General features: G+C 41.0%; 1 protein-coding gene across 7 annotated transcripts in view; it reads left to right on the forward strand.

The window, feature by feature from the left end:
- ERC2 (ELKS/RAB6-interacting/CAST family member 2) overlaps positions 1 to 16,924 on the forward strand; it is a 980,330-nt gene that overhangs the window by 784,173 nt on the left and 179,233 nt on the right. The window contains exon 18 of one of the 7 annotated variants that reach the window (XM_063645329.1): positions 14,059 to 14,124. The exons of the other annotated variants lie outside the window; for them this stretch is intronic. Within the exon in view, the coding sequence (XP_063501399.1) occupies positions 14,059 to 14,085 (27 nt within the window). The 3' untranslated portion in view covers positions 14,086 to 14,124. The remainder of the gene's footprint in view (positions 1 to 14,058; positions 14,125 to 16,924) is intronic. 7 annotated transcript variants of the gene reach the window in all.

The raw sequence follows: 16,924 nt of genomic DNA on the forward strand, positions 1-16,924 counted from the left end.
CTGAGATAACAAACCAGCTTGTCTCATCACAGAGACACATGCTCGTATGTTCTACTGGGAATGAGGCACTAGAGCACATCTCTCTGCCTTGTGAATGATATTTCTTACAAAAGCTAGGGTCCTGCTACTTTTCCAGAGAGCTGTAATCACAAACTAAGGTGTCTTGTCTACTTGGTTGACTCTCATGTTTGTCCACCGACACTAGAGTTTGTCATAGGGTGCTGTCCTTCCCAGAAGAGTTAGCATTCCTTGAAGAGTGTCTGGCTAAGCCATGTTGTTGAGACCTTTGGCACATGTTTCTCACTGCTACTGTTAGGAAGATGGTGATGGTCTTTCACTTTCACATCCACCATCTCAGTAAACACTCTAAGCAACCCATGGACATAGAGACAGTTAACCTCATCGCCTTCTCCGGATGAGAAATCTGGGGCCCGGGAAGTGGGTGAATAGGCTGGAATCCTGTTCCGAGTTCCTAACTTAATTCCATGGCAGCCACTATGTGGCACTTGGGGAAGAGCATGATGGACAGAACCCCTGTCTTCAAGGCATTTGCTGTCTAGTCCTAGAATAAGAATCCAGGTCGTCTGATGTCTTGTTCAATTCTTTTCTGGTTCATGTCAATCAGAACAAGACAGATAAAAGGTAGCTCCAACTTAATTAGGGGCCCATAGCTTAGAAACTTATTCTGCAGTGAGGTTCGCTGTGAAAGTAAAATACCCTTGACCATGAGGATATTTCTGTGGTTTTATATTGAAGTCATCAAGTCAGTAAGGCTCCTTTGCTAGACTTTTTTAATTAGAGAAGGAGAGATTAAGCAAGGAACCCTAGTGTGAGAGTAGGTTGGCACCAGTGCTGGAGATGGCTGTATCTCCTGAGCTGGATGCCCCTTTTGACTGGGCATCCCAGGTCTAGTGGAATGATACCCTCTCCTATACTGAAGATTTGAGATTTGGTAGTCAACAACTAATATATCAGTGTATGTATTGTTATAAATCTAAGTCCCAGAATAAAATCTTTATCAATGGATAATAGTTATCAATAGTTATCTTTCCCAATTGATTACAAACCCTACACTTAATTGTGTAGACCACATACACTAATACATACAGGGTACATATGAATATATGTTTCTTCTTAGGAGAAAAATGACAGCCATATGAAAGCATGAGAGTCCTGATAATGGGGTGATGTGGATGAGATTTTAACTAAATGTTCATAATGTACCCATGTTAGCTTACCTGACTTAAAGGGGAAAGGTCTCTTCCAGGGATTCCTGATTCCCTTTCTGTGAATCTTCCAGCCCTGGCCTTCCTGTGACCTTAAAGTCTTGACCAACGATGACTTATGGAAGAAGGGCTACAAAATGTTGATATTGCCTCTTGAGCTTTATTAAGAGATCAGAACACATGAAAATGGAGAAATATGAAAAGTCAGTTGCCTTGTTACTTTTCCAGAAAAACTCATTTTTCCTTAGGTCATTCAATTTAAGTATTGCCAGGTACTTACAGAATTATATTCTTTTTCCATTTCTTCCATGTTTCTTTCTCCTTCACTATGATTTTTCTTGCTCCTTAAGAGAAACTGAATCCAAGTATTATAAGTCTAGACTAGCATTTCCCAAAGTAACTTTTAGAACATTAGTCCCATGAAGAAGGCCTTGAAACAAAGATTCTCTGGGCAAAGAATTTTGTGAAAGTGCTCCATATTATAACTCTATCTTCGAGTGTCCTGGGGCAATTAGCAGATCAAAGGATCTAAAAAGTCATATAAGAAAGAAAGCTCCCCAATTTAATTTAATCCAGTATTTCCCAGACTTATTTGACTGTAGATTTCTTTTTTCTTTCAAGTAACATCTGTGCTGTGAAAAATATTGTTCTCAGAGTATCAGGTGAAAAAAGAGACTACCCATTTTATAACATGACTGATCCAGTCTCCAGCAGTATTTTTTATCAGAAGGTGGGATTTTCCGGCAGCTTCTTGCTTTGCACAACAGAAAATGGAAGTGCCTCTTCCATTCATTTCCTGGGATACCTTCTTAAAGGCAACAACATCTGAGAATGAGTGATCCCACCAAGAACCCAGTAGATCTAAACTAAGGGAGTCATTAAGGTTGAGGACCCAGGATATCAAGAATAGTCATAAATACGCAGCCCTTGAGGGATTACTGAGGGGGTGGGAAGATCTGGAGAAGATGTAAGAGAAGTCAGTGCAGTGTGGCAGCTCAACAATCTAGCCCCCTACCTGAGAGAGAAGCATTTAATAGCTGGTGGGCTGTGACCCCCAGGATGGTCACAGCCATTGAATATGTCCGAGTAGAATATCTAGACAAATCCCAATAATGACTTGGGAAATCCTTCAAATCGAGAAGTGGCCATGGGGGCAGACAACAAATATTTCCCATGACACAAGCTGCTGGTGTGTTTTGAGAAACAATAAAGTCCAAAGAGTAAATGAAACATGCTGGAGACACATTAGAGATTTTTCTTAGGTTACCAAGATTGATTTCACAAAGCCAAGTAGAAATTCAGCTTTTCCTAAATGTTCTCTGTACCTGCTGTCATCAGTTTCATCTGTCATTTTCGTTAAATAGCATCTCCTTCCCAGACTTAAAACATATCAATGATACCAAGTCTTTCTACTTTCCTTTTTCTAGGCATCATACAAGTTTTGCTGTCCCAGTAAAAGTCATATTTTATTAAGCTCATTCCAGCGGCTCCCAGGTATAGACTAACCTGGTGAATAAGAAAAGCACAGCATCAGCATGAGGTCCACACTCCAGCCAACTTAAAATGCCAGGCACCATGCAGGCTAGCCTTTGTGCATCTAGGACTCACATTTCTCTTCCTGGGTCTTGGGTTGGTTGTTAGGTCTTCAAGGACCTGGATCTCACTGCTTGTTTGTGCAAAATGTACTTCTATGTGTTAAAGCACTTGCCACTCTGATTCTAGTTGGGAAGGGCCTAAATGGCAAAGAACCTAAATATTTTGGGGCTGGAAACCTCAGAATAGGTGGCCACTTTTGAAAGCCCAAGAGAAAACTCTTCTCTTCTCTTCCTCCTTCATTGAATGGAAATACTTGCTCATAGGTGTTGGAGAGCTCAAGGGATTTTGACCACCTTTGAGACTTTCTGATAGTATTTAAATTTTAAATTTCACATTTTACTTACAGAAAACCTACTTCTAAATGAGGGCTATGAGTTTAGGAGCATGGAGACATGATACTTATGTGATCAATTTCAGAAAAATTTGGTTGAATTTCACATTTTATATTCAGATTCTTTGTCGCATGTTCACACATGTCTGGCCCTTACGAGGTATTCTGTAAATGTCTGTTGAATGAACTGCTTCCATAGTAGCTTCGGGAAATAGGAAGGGCAGATGGAAATATCCCCACTGTATAAATAAAGAAACTCAGTGGTTGTTAATGATCCAGAGTCACAAAACTGAAAGTCAACAGGCCCCAGATGAAATCCTAAGTCTCTGAGTACTGTACATTGGTGGCAAACCCCTTGGATACATCTATGCAACCACGTGTATTTATGATTGCACAACTATGATGGATCCACTTCTTCTTGAGTGCAAATGTGCTTTTTCCCGTTCCCATGGAATTGTAGTAAATTTTATCCTATTTTGTTTATTTTCCAAAATTGAATTAAATGTCATCTTGGCCGGGTGCAGTGGCTCACACCTGTAATCCCAACACATTGGGAGGCTGAGGCAGTCAGATCACCTGAGGTCAGGAGTTCGAGACTAGCCTGGCCAATGTGCTGAAACTCCATCTCTACTAAAAATACAAAAATTAGCCAGGTGTGGTGGCGAGTGCCTGTAATCCCAGCTATTTGGGAGGCTGAGGCAGGAGAATCACTTGAACCTGGGAGGTGGAGGTTGCAGTGAGCTGAGATCGCGCCATTGCACTCCAGCCTGGGCAACAAGAGTGAAACTTCATCTCAAAAAGAAAAAAATATATAATCTCATCCATTCTCTTTCCATTTGCCCCAGCTTTCATTGTCTTTATTTCCATTCTTCTGTTTTGTGACTTTATTCCTTCCATTTCCCCCCATTTTACCTGTTCCCTTTTACTCTTCTCTATTCCTGCTGTCCCTGTGCCAACTGCAAACTCTCCTGCTTCTATGGAATCACCAGAATGAGATCCTCAAGTAGTGGAGAGACTGGCCCAGAGAGGGAGGGGAACTGCTCTGGGTCACAGGGTTCTTGGGAGTGGGTTGCCAAGACTCACATTCCCTCCTCACTCTCCCCTGAGCCTCTGAACATGCAAGGATCTGGAGCAAACCATGCCCCCAGAGCAAAACAGAGGATGCTTTATTCTGCTAAGGGCTGCTGTCAGATCAGCCAGGGCGCTAGGGGTACTTTCAGAGAGTGACTTTTCTGTGGTAGAAGCTAGGTTTTCCCTTTTGCATTCTGCACTTTAAGGTGTCTGTCCATTCTATGGATCTTGTTCTAGGAAATTGATTGCCCTAATCCTAAATATTATCCACTCTACTTGGTAATTTCCAGAATCTGTCTGTAGATATAAATAGTAATCCTTGGTGCTTTCTCTGCTGCTCCTGATGACTGTGTGGTCCCAGCATGTGTTGGCTCTCAGCCAAAGTGCGTGTTTGTACCATTGGACATATTTCAGAGCATTGAATATTCACTTCCATTTTCTGCTGAAAATTCCCATAGAATTCTACTTGGGACACATGTTGTTTTGCCATAAGCCATCAAATTTCTTGGTTACTAAAGAACCCAAGCCTAGATTTGTCCTTCTCTTCAAACTGTGGTCACAGAACTGATACATAGATTGTATTTTAAGATATAGTAAAATGATCCCAGTGACCCAATTTATAATGGTTGATAGGAATCTGCTTTTCCTTTCTGTGTTTGGATTCTGGATTCTTGAATATAGGCAGATGCTTACAGTACTGAACCTATACTCTGCTTCAGAGAGGCTGCAGCACTCACTGCCTTGGTTTTGAGATTTCTGGTCCCTAAATATGTCCCTTCTCCCCTCTTTCTACAGGCAAAAGAGCCATAAGGTAGAGTTGGCTCAGAAAAGAAAAGCAGAGCTTTTGCTCTCTCACCCTCCTACCTCTGTCCATTCTGCATACACCTGAACCTTGGGTACTGCTCTCAGGTAGAATTAGTCAGCATCCTATAAGAGCATTCCTGAAAGAGGGGAATTTCCAGCCATCCGTGCAATTAGGCCCTCATCGATGTTGTGGCTGGAGGCAGGTGACAGCTCCAGGCCCATGTGTTTCCTGGCCCTAGATCTTTTTTCATAAAACCCACCTGCTTTTGTCCTTCTGCATTTTATGTTTAGTCCACAAGAAGTTGGTGGGGCCTCACAGTCCAACAGAAGAATGAAGCAGTCACAGCAGCCCCTCCTGGGGCACCAGCTCGAGGCCGTGGGATCCCCTACTCCCACTGAACCCCTCTCTGAATGCAGGGCCAGCTTTTGTGATTGATGCTCTGCTTCCCTTGCACTTTCACCATCAGATTAGTCAAAGTGCAGCCCTTTGAACTCCGACAGACAGGCAAGGGGTCCAACCTGCTCTGTTGCCCCCCAGAAGATGAATTCTGTATATAGAGTTGTTATTCCTAGCTTTTGCTTAGGGAGGAATAAAAAGAATTTATTTTATGTTTTGAGGTTAAATGAATGTAGGATAAATGTATACATAGCATCCTGTGTGTATATATGTATGTATTGCTCTATGTCAGATGAACTGACGACTTTTCCACATATGGAAGAATTTCACAAGATCATGTTTAGCTAGAAACTTCTCTCCCTAAATTCCTCTGAGTGCATGTTTGAATATACATTATATATACATATATATGTATGTGTGCACATAAATATATCTTCATGTTTCCTCCACTGAAGAAAAATTAACACCGTATATCAGGGCTTACTAAACTATAGTTATGGAAGATACAAAAAAACAGGAATCTTTAGTTCCCCATGATAGTAACCTGATAAGAAAAGTTACATGTTTTAGCCTTTTAATATCAGTTTCCAACCAAGCTAGTATGTCTAAAGCTTGCCCAGATAAGAGACAGTATATATATATATATATATATATATATATATATATATATATATATTTTCGCATTGCAAATCTAATGTCATGGCCCACTTCTTGGAAGGAGCCTTGAGTTTTGTTTCATGTGGGGATGAAGCCCTCAAATTCAACAACCCATGAAGAAACCTCTTATTGGTACTGATGTGTATTGCATGGGAGAAGGGTTCAGAAATTTTAACTGTTGCCACTCCTGGGCCAGTCCTTTCAGAACTGCAGCCAAGGATATCCTGGCATGCATTTTGAAATAGCTCTTGAGAGCCACTTGCCTCTTTCCTAATACTTCTTTTCTCACAAATAGGTTGGAGGATACTGTGTTTAGCAGGTTAAGAAATAGAAAGATATCACAGATGTCTCTTTTTTCTTTACCCCTCAGAGACTACTAAAAATCCCCAAAACTACTAAAAAGTGAGCCAGACGGCATATGTGATTTCCCACCATTGGGAAATAAAAGTGGCAGTTTATTTGTTTGCTTGTTTTTAAGAGCAGAAGCTGTAGAGTAACCCTGCGGTGGCTCTCTGTGAGGCCACAGGTAAAGAAGGAAATGGGGACAAATGTCTGAACTGTTGTTGTGGGAGGTATTTAACTGCCTCCTTCCTCTACCAGCAGTTACATGCTCACCCAACCATTAAGAGCTACAGGAGAGGAAGGGAGGCGGAGTTACGCAGCAGTTGAGAAGCTGGCTTTGCAGATGAGCAGGTTATTGTCAAAGCCCTTTAATCTGGGTGTGATGTTAATTCCCTGCATGTAAGCACATGAGGACGTGATTTAATAAGCCCTGCCAGGTAGGGTCTTCACTGAGTATGGGAAAAATTCAGAGCTGCTTAATGCATCAGGATCCTCCTGTTAGAAAAGGATTTTTCCTTAAAGGAGGTTTGAGCCTGCTGAAGATTTCATTCAGTCTTACTCTATTTGGGGTACGGTGGTTTTTTTTTCTTTTACTGATTTGTCTAGGTTTTACACCTTGTTTGCAGTATTAGGGTTACATTAAAAGATTTGTTGCAGTATCCTTTGAGTCAACAGGGGTTTTTCAGACATAGCCTGCACTCTCCAGCTTACAGATGCAACGCATCTTGGCAACATTGGAGGGTTGATTTCTTTTCAACTTGCTGCTTTAATCCAGTCACATTTGTATAAGAGGCAGCACTTTAGCTCCCCCACTGAGAGGGGGTGGCCAATCTTGAAATGTCAGGAAGCAGGGAAATCCATTTTATATTGCTAAACACCATTGCCTCTCTGTTTTTCTATAACTGATGTAATAGGGATCATGTTTGACTTACAACACTCCAGGCACTTGCAGCACTCCAAAGATAAGGGACCAGCAGAGGAAAGGGAGTAGGAAACATCCTTTAAACATACGCTGCACACACTCACAAAGTCTGTTATTGCAGGAAACCACCTTACAGACCAATAGCATTTTAAAAATTCGGATTTGGGCATCCATCTATTAATGATCTTAATAATGTCAATTTTGAACAGCCCAGAGACTGTAAAATATTTAAGAATCATTTTGTACCCCATCAGATCCTTTTTAGACACACCATTTTGCCTTCAGCTTTACTGTAATATCAAATAATTTGTTTTACTAGTAATCAACTGTTAATGCTACCAACAGGGATGATATGTCTAGTTATATTGGTCTAAGTCTGTAACATCCACAAAGTGGTTTAATTTACATTCTTGGGTTTAATTTGCACAGCAAACCTATGAAGCATCAGTGCCAGGATATGGTGGTCCCATTTTCTTTTCTTTTCTTTTTTTTTTTTTTTTTTTTTTTTTTTTGAGACGGAGTCTTGCTCTTGTTGCCCAGGCTGGAGTGAGTGCAATGGCGCGATCTCGGCTCACTGCAACCTCCATCTCCCGGGTTCAAGCGATTCTCCTGCCTCAGCCTCCCCTCATTTTCTCTTTTAAGCAGCTGAGGAAATGAAGAGTCAAAAGGAAATTTGATTGCCTACCATGAAGGAAATGGCAGAACCAGAGTCATGTTAAAAACACAATTTTCACTGTGTTTAACAAAGCCAAGTGTTAATGACTGATCGATGAAGGAGCAAAAATAAAGCCTGTCTTCACTCCCACCCTTTTTTATGGTTATCTGGCAATGGTTCCGCTTTTAGCAGATGTTGATTTTAAGCTTCCCAACGATATTGTTGGCCGACATAGAGGCTTCGACCATTCTCATCTTCAGCTGGGTATCTGATGTCCTTGAGCTGAGTGAACTGGCACAGTGCACCAAAGACTAGTTTGTCACAGCTACTTTTGCTTGAAGGAAATAGAAAACTAGTTTCTTCAATTTGCCCTATAATGACGATGCAAAAAAAAATTGAGGAAGCACTTAAAGATGTTATATTAGAAGTGGAGGAAAAGGCCACCCAAACTTCTATAACGTTCTCGATGGCTTGGCAAAGTGGTCTCAGGTGGCTGCCCTGCCTCAGCGTGTCCTAGTGAGGTGAACTTGCTGAGAAGAACCAATCCAGGCTGCACAGATTCTCCAGTCTCTGCCTCTCCCTTGAGAGACACCCCAGTGTGTCTTTTAAAATATGGACATCTCCTACTGTGTTCCCTCTCAGCCAATGAAGTTCTGCTTTCACCACTGGAGTGTAGAAGAGTAAACCAGAGATGTGGCTCGTGCGATAGAAGAGGGGAAGAGTCATTCTGAGAAGACACAAGTCAACACAATCTTGGCAATCGTAAGGAACTCTGGGAATCCAGGAAGCATATTCCTTCAGAGGAATCCAGTCATTCAAAACAGTGAGAACTGAGCCTTCCATAATTACTCATTTAGAAATATCTAAGTTCCCACATCTGAGAATCGTGGCACAGTATGAAGGAAGTAAAGGTGCTGCCTTTCCCCTCAGAGATCTTAAAACGTGTTGGGGTGCTGCTGACATGTCCACGTAAATAGCTTCCACTTGCATGTGAAGACCCCTTTCTTCCAAGAGCCAGAGGGACCCAACTAAGTTATAGCTTCTAGTTCCAACCAGGGTCTTCAACAGCTTGGAAAGAAGGCAGGACCAAGTTCAACGTACTCTAGAGCTGAGCTAAGCAGAACCAACAAATGTCTTCCGCGGTCAAAGTGAACTCTTCTTTTTGTGGCTTCTCGGCTCATATGGTGGAGTCGGAAGGGTGTACTTTTGTGGTTAGACAGACTGGAGTTTGACCCTGGCTCCCCAGCTCCTGGCCAGGTGTCCTTTGGTGAGCTACCTGACCTCCCTGCCTGAGCCTTCCTTTCCATATCTGCAGAAAGAACCTCCTGACACCTGAGTCACTGGGCCTTGGTGAGCCTCAGAGTGGAAACACAGAAGCCATCAGCACTGTTTCTAATCTGCAGGAGGTGCAAATACATACTGGCTCTTTTCTATCCCATCTCAGAAATAAGCTAACGTTTATTTTTAAAAGAGCAGGAAGCAGATTTCTGAACCTGGCTAGGACTTTCCTGTTTTGGCGGCGGATCTTACCTGCAAATGGGCCCCAGAGATTATAATAAATACAAGTCATGTAAGAGTTTATAGCCATACCTGACCCCATCACCTGAACAGAGACATTCATCCATGGACTAAGCATTCCAGGAAGCAGGAGAGATAAAAGACAGAATGAATGGTCTCCAGAGGGAAGGTTTGGACTTGACCTTAGCACAAAACCTACTAGTACCCTGATGAGGCTCGGTGCCCCACTTTTGCAGGCTCATGCCTAAGCCTATTGTTTTCCTTTACAGATGTGTCTGTTTTTCCCGTCTCTGGCCAAGCCTGCAGTTGGAAATGCTAACAGGGTCTGCTTTGGTTGAGCCCAGGCTCAGGGCACATCATAAATTCCACACTGTGATCTTGCTTTCATGACTTGTGCAGTCAAACTTTGCAAAGTCCTGGGGCTTGAAGTTTCAGAAGTTTTAGAGAAGCCATGAATGAATTAGGGGTGGAGGCGAGTCTGAAAACTGCCCACACCAGACCTAGTTATAACCAGGATCATCTCCTTGCACCCCGTCCAGCAAGGAAGCCAGGTGGACCTTCCTGGCAGAGGCCTTGGCTGAGTTCCCACAAAGGCAATAGGCTATTTGAAAGTGATACTTCCCTGGTTCTACTCTCTTTCCTTTCTTTTTTTTGAGACAGAGTCTCGCCCTGTCGCCCAGGCTGGAGTGCAGTGGTGCAATTTCGGCTCACCGCAAGCTCCGCCTCCCGGGTTCATGCCATTCTCCTGCCTCAGCCTCTCCGAGTAGCTGGGACTACAGGCGCCCGCCACCACACCTGGCTAATTTTTTTTGTATTTTTAGTAGAGACGGGGTTTCACCGTGGTCTCGATCTCCTGACCTCGTGATCCGCCCGCCTCAGCCTCCCAAAGTGCTGGGATTACAAGCGTGAGCCACCGCGCCTAGCCCTCTTTCCTTTCTAGGACAGGTGTGACAGTAAGATCCCCATTAGGAACTTAATTCTTTGATTTCAAGAAAAAAAGCCAGCTATCAACTCAAAGAGAATTTCAGGTGTTTACAAAAAACAAAATCCGGTGGTGGCCTCAGGTTTGCCTGCTGGCTATACCTAATACTTCAAAATAGAGACCAATTAAAGGTTTACACTGGGCCATTTATTATGTCAGATTATAGAGTTTCTTCTCAGAGCCTCTTTGCTGGAGCTAATAAATGCCCCCCCACAACAACAAGTCTCTTGTCTTGTCAACAATGACTCAGTCCCTTTGCCTTTAGAGCTTGTCATCAACATAGCCGCTGTGAGCAGCCCATCGGTGAGGAATTTTGTTTTATCTCAATATTTAGAGAATCCCATTAGGGCACAGCATCTGGGACTACAGGATTTCCATCAAGACCTCCTTGTTTGTCACATCATCCCTGGAACTGTAGATGTGTCCCGAGGTTATTTGATAGTTAAGCCTCCTCCCCTTCAGAATTTGCTGTGTTTTGTGATTACTGTGCTCTCTGGGCTTCAGTCCACCTTGGATGTTCCCATCCCCAGATGAACAAAAGCATGCAGATGACTGATGGACTAGAGTCTTTCTTCCCATCCAGATATTTTGGCAACTGGTGGCAGAACAATCACTCACAAAGGACACACAAGGGATCAAACGTCAAGCAGCATTCAGAACAGCCACTGCAAAGTAGATTTGGAAACAGAAAAACAAGGAAAGGAAACAGACTCTCCCAGGCCTGATAGATGCATTTTAAAATGCCAAGTATTTCTCAACAACTTAGCATGAAGTTAGGGATCAAGTGATACTTGTCTGTTTCTTATTTTTGGGTCCCCAAATTCACATTTCTGTGCGGTAAGGTTGCTGAACAAATTAATATTTGCATACAGAGATGCAGGCAGCGCAGCAGTGAAACAGCTGCGTATGTTTGGAAAGACTTGGGGCTCCCGCACTGATTAGCTCCTGCATTTTTGTTTTTTATTCCCCAAACGGACACTCACTCTGACCCAGATCATTTGGCGATGAGGGTCAATTCATGTATAAGCTTTGAAGATTAGAGAGACCAGAAAGAGTCACCACTTCTCTATTTTCTTTTAAAAACTTTAAACTTTAAAAAACTAAAAACTTTTAAAAATGCATAATATTCTGAGTTCATGAAAGGAATTTATCCACATTTCTGCCACATTAAATGTTAGCAAAGTTTACATTGGACTGTCATATTTCTTTACTTTATTCACTAGCATACAAGATGTCGATCTGAACATCTGGTTTTTAATAACCCTCGACATCTGGGAGCCCCTTTTTATTCCTATGGTGGACGAGGAACAGTAGTAGTGATATTGGCAGCGTGTACTTTCAAACTACAACTCCTGTCTGTTTCAATCATAATTAATTACCACTTTTTAATATATTTAATTTGCTAAAAGTGATTTGCATTAGACCACATTTCACCGTTAAGAAAATAGTAGTAGGTTTTGGTGGCAGTGGCTTTTCTTTTTGCTTACTTTCTTCTCTTTTAAAAATTAAAACCTGATAGGAATGGATTTGGAACAAAATGAATGTATATATGATGTTGGGTTTTAAATGTGAAATGAAATAAACTGCTCTGCAAGTTATTTTATAGCTATTTAGGAAGAAGTCAGCAGTGGCCGTAGGCTGTATTTTAGAGAAAGCCTCCTATTTTGCTTTGTGACTTTGGCAAATCATAGCATCCTTCTATGCTTGGAGTTTTTCTACAGCAGCGATTCTGGGGGTCAAGAATCATATGATGAAAGCTAGGGCCTCCATCCAGAGACATATATTTGCACACATACTCAACAACATTCTTCATTGAATTTCAGGGGGTTGCTAGGGCCCTTAAAACCCATTTATGAATGCCCTAGGGTCTCATGGTGTAAACTTTCCTCCTTTATGAAGATGAAAAGGAACATCAAATTTTCTTTTCTCCAGGGACAGAGAGGAAGTTAAATGAATGTAAAAATACATTTTTCCTAAGTCACATAGGGAAAAGGGAAGTTTCTTGCCAGGAGCAATTATTAGACTGTTTAATAATAAATAAACACAGATAATTTTTACATAAGAAGGCCCAGCTAAAATGATCAATGTATTTTATTGTTTGCCAGAATATTCCTACCTAAGCTGTCAAGTGAAAATTCATACTGAGTTGTCCAGTTCAGACTCTGTGCAAATCATTCCATTGACTCAAGTCAGTCAGGGATTTGTAACCTTTGTGGGCCATGGATCCCTTTGGCAGTATGATGAACTCTCTGGATCTCTTCTCAGAATACTTTTTTCAATAAAATACATAGAAATACAAAGGAAACAAACTGTATTGAAAGTCAGTTGAAAAATAAATCTTTGAGTAGATAAAAATGACTAGGCCTATTGGCCAGATTAGGTAGAACTGTATGAAACTGCTATTTTTCTAGGTAAAAATGGCCAAATATTGGCATTTTCATAGGATTCAACCTAATAGTGTAACAACTTAACCAATAAGGAGTCAAATAATGAGAAAATGTTTCAGGTTATTTTTTTTCTTCTATTCTTGATTTTCAAAACAAGAGCAAATCATGGCAAAATCTGACTTCATTGGAGACCTATTAAAAGGCACAGCTGTCAAACTATGTGTGACACCAGTGTATGTTTCAATCCTTGCAGTAAACTGTGAGAATTGTTCAAAACAGGGACTTTGCTTTGGGGATATACTTCTGTCTTCAAAGATTCCATTTCCCTATATATTAGCCACTTCGCTAAGTGAGGAAAGTCACCAGAGCTATTTTTGAAACACTTTTCAACAAGAATTCCGACCAAAGAAGTTTCAGTTTATCCATAATTGAACACAATTTTAAGTTAAACAAAACTTTCTTTCTACAAGCATTCTACTGAATTGAAAGTTTATCTCTCTTTTCTTTGAAACTTATTTGATTGCAAATATATAATCATTCCATGCAACTGTATAATCATACCATCGTGAGTGCATCCTCTTTCATGCTGAGAGCAAAATAGAATCTGTCAGCTAAGAAGATCGCAGCATGTTTGAGCCTTTGTGGAATAACCAATATGAATTATCGCATGCTGAAAAAGTTTGTTCCACCCAAGTAGATGGAGTTGTGTGTGTGTGTTTTTTTAAATTCTTCTTCAGCCTTTATTGATACTTTAAGCTTAAGAGAAATTAAGGGTATTTGATTACTATAATTACTTCTCTGCTTACTTAAAAGGTTTAATCTACTCCTTAGGCATATGCAATTCAGATTGCATGCTTTCCAAAAAAATAATCATCTGCTAATGTAGACTAATTTTAATCTTCTAATCCAATCTTGACACAGACTCAGAGCTGGGTGGGTGGAATGTTTTTGTGTGTGGGTTGCCATAGATACAAAACTCGGTATGTATTTGACAAGTCGGTGATGTGGAATTGAAGTTACTATGGATTTTTTTCCTCAGTCTTGAAGATTAAAAAACAAAGTGAAGATTAGTGTGCCTTTCCAGTGCATCTCGGTGTAACTAACCTTCTCTTCTTTCATTCTGGTGCTCCCCTCCTCTCTGTGCACCTCCCCACCTCGGGCCGGCCGCAGGATGACGAGGAGGGCATATGGGCATAGCCGGGCCTGTAAACCAAAGTTCCAGTTTTGTTTTGAGGGGTGAGAAACCATCTTTTATATCATTTTTCTTAAAAAATTGCATTCTAGTGTTGTATTGTGTGCGTGCTCAATCGTGCTCGCTGATGTTTGTGAATTGTGCCCTGTGTTTGCTACTGTGTTCTGTGAGCGCAGAATGTCCACGTGCCCTGACCCTTCCCAAGAGCCCCGCCCATCCTACCTCACCTCCCCACCCCACAACCACATTACTGCTCTGCCTTGTTGGGGCTGGGTTTAGCACGATTCAAATGTTTCTATGTTATTTAAGATGTAAACTGTGCCCTTACTAGGATTTATACACACTTTTTAAGGCATGATTGTGGACTCAGAAATTGTCGCAATTCTCCGGTCGTGGTTTTCAGCCGACTGCTTGCTTTTACCAGATATGCCAGTGTGGTGTGACTTTCACGTCCTTCTGGTTGTGTCAAATGTTTGGCAAGGTATAAGGAAAATAAAATATGTATCTTCATGGAGCTGAAAGTATCATCTCTAAGAAGCCCGTTTAATGGATTGTGCTATCTCTTCTATGGCAGTTCTGAAGAAAACACAAGGATCAAGGCATAGTAATGGTGAATGGGTAACTGTAACTCTTTAAATGAATTAGAATAGAAATATTCATATTAGCAGGTCTTATTAGTGACATTTTATCTGTTGCCTTTTAAAAATTATACTTCTGTGAGGCTTTGCATTAGAAATTATACACATTGTATTTATCAGAGGGTTTTGTATTTTAAAAACTGATCTTTAGCTATTAAGAACCCACCCTTTATTTACGTCCTATCTGCATTACGATTGAATAGTGACACATGTAATTACCACATGGTTATAAATGGAATACTGAAGTCTAGCAACTTTTGCTGCTGGGAATTACACCTCTCCTATATACTGCAGACTGTTTAACACCAAGTCACAAACTCCCTGGAGTTGAATATATATATGGTTACATGGAATATGGTATTAAACTTGATAACATTGCATATGACATTTTATTCGGAACAAGGAATATGGTAGATTGTGTGCCATGGTGATTTTTTTCTGATCAGAAAGTATTCAATGTATAGTTCTTTATTCTGGGAAAAGCATGAAATTACACAGTGCTGGAGAATCAACAGGTGTGGGACAATTCTTTGGGATAACTTAGCGTGTATGTCTTTCCCCGGGTCTTGCCTTCAAATAGCATGGCAGGTAGTGCTTCAGGTGAAGTTTAACCAAGAGCTGGTACGTTTTGCCTGTCGGTGAGTTTCATTGTTGTGTTTTACTTCTTAGTTGAACCTGTTACACGTCCCACTAATGGGTCAGTTTGCTTTTATTGGTACTGAGGGGGCGGTTCACAGGATGGTGGTTTTCAGGTACAACGTCTTTCTACATAGTAAAGATGTAATGCCTCCTGGATCCATTTGCTGCCAGTAAAACCTGCTTCATGTTAATACAGAAGTATCTCATCTCTTCTCCCTTTTCTTGGCAAAGGGGAAAACGGCACTGGAATTAACACTTCCAGATGCAAAGTCATTCCGTAGGAAAGCTTGTCAGTATGAGGAAGTGGGGAAATCAGAGAAGTTCTGGATGTCTCTGGGAGCAACTCTCTCCCATCTAGGGAAAATATTAAGAGAAATGTCACATTTACTCACAGAGAAAAGCTAATAAAAGTGGAAATTGACCTAAAGTAATATGAAATGAGAAGAAAGCGTTTTATAGCATTAAAAAGCAAACTTGTGAAGCCTGCCTCAAACATGCATGGAAGAGGTAGGCAAAGGAAAGTTCTAAGAGTTTGGCAGTTGTCTTGAAAATATAGCTCCTACTTGGGGCTCTTCTGTGAAGCTACTTCTGCCATCATGAGTATCAGGGCGCTAGGCTGCACTCGTGTGTCCTCCTGAATAGTGAAGATTTTTTATTGTTCTTTCACAAGATTCATGACACCCTGAGATATGAACAGTGTTGTTATCCTCGGGATGGAATTGGCTCCAAGACCCATAGGAAATCTTGCTTTGCTTAAGGCAAATGCAGACAACTGTATTAAGCCCTATCCCCTTTATTTCTTCATGAATTTCCCCAAATGCCATGCACACCAGAAAATAAATGTTTTTAGAAATTTAGTCAATATATAATCCTACTTTAGTATGCTGTAATAAATTTCATATGTTTCAGAGGAAAACTACTTATCTTTCTTTATGACTCCTTTAAACAAGTTTGCTTAGATATCCTCAGGCTTTTAAAAACATATCTTTAAGGATTTAAATAATGAGATACTGAGGGAAACTTCTGTTTTTGAGCAGCCGTTGCATGTTTTGAGTTGCATTACAATCCATGAGGCCTTAGGAGACATTAAATTTATAACTAAAGATGGATAATAGTGGTACATTAAAAATTAACTGTTTTCAATGTTTTGATTTATGGCCCCTATAAAAGAAACATTACAAGATGTTATTTTACTAGACATCAGTAATATGCTCATAATAGCATCGGAAGGCTCTGACTTGAATCTGCAGTTTTGGTGTTGAAATGAATCATAATTTAGAAAAAGTCTCTGTAAAAATTACAACAAATTGGAATTAGCATAACAACCTCTTCAGCTCCTCCCTTTTTTGCCACTTCTGGAGGCTAAGTCCAGACATGATTTATTTGCCTCACTATGGTCATTCAAGGGTGACATTTTCCGAGCACACAGTGGACAGGGGAAAGTTTACTTTTCTAAAGAGTTTTGACAGCCCCTAGAGCTAGCCTTTCCCCTCTTAAACCTCACACCCAGGCCTGGATTTATCAGCGTGTGGCCTGTGCAGTCCACAGGCCCTAAACTTAGAAGGGC

The sequence above is a fragment of the Symphalangus syndactylus genome, chromosome 1, assembly GCF_028878055.3.
Source record: "Symphalangus syndactylus isolate Jambi chromosome 1, NHGRI_mSymSyn1-v2.1_pri, whole genome shotgun sequence".
In the NCBI taxonomy this organism is placed as follows: Eukaryota; Metazoa; Chordata; class Mammalia; order Primates; family Hylobatidae; genus Symphalangus; species Symphalangus syndactylus.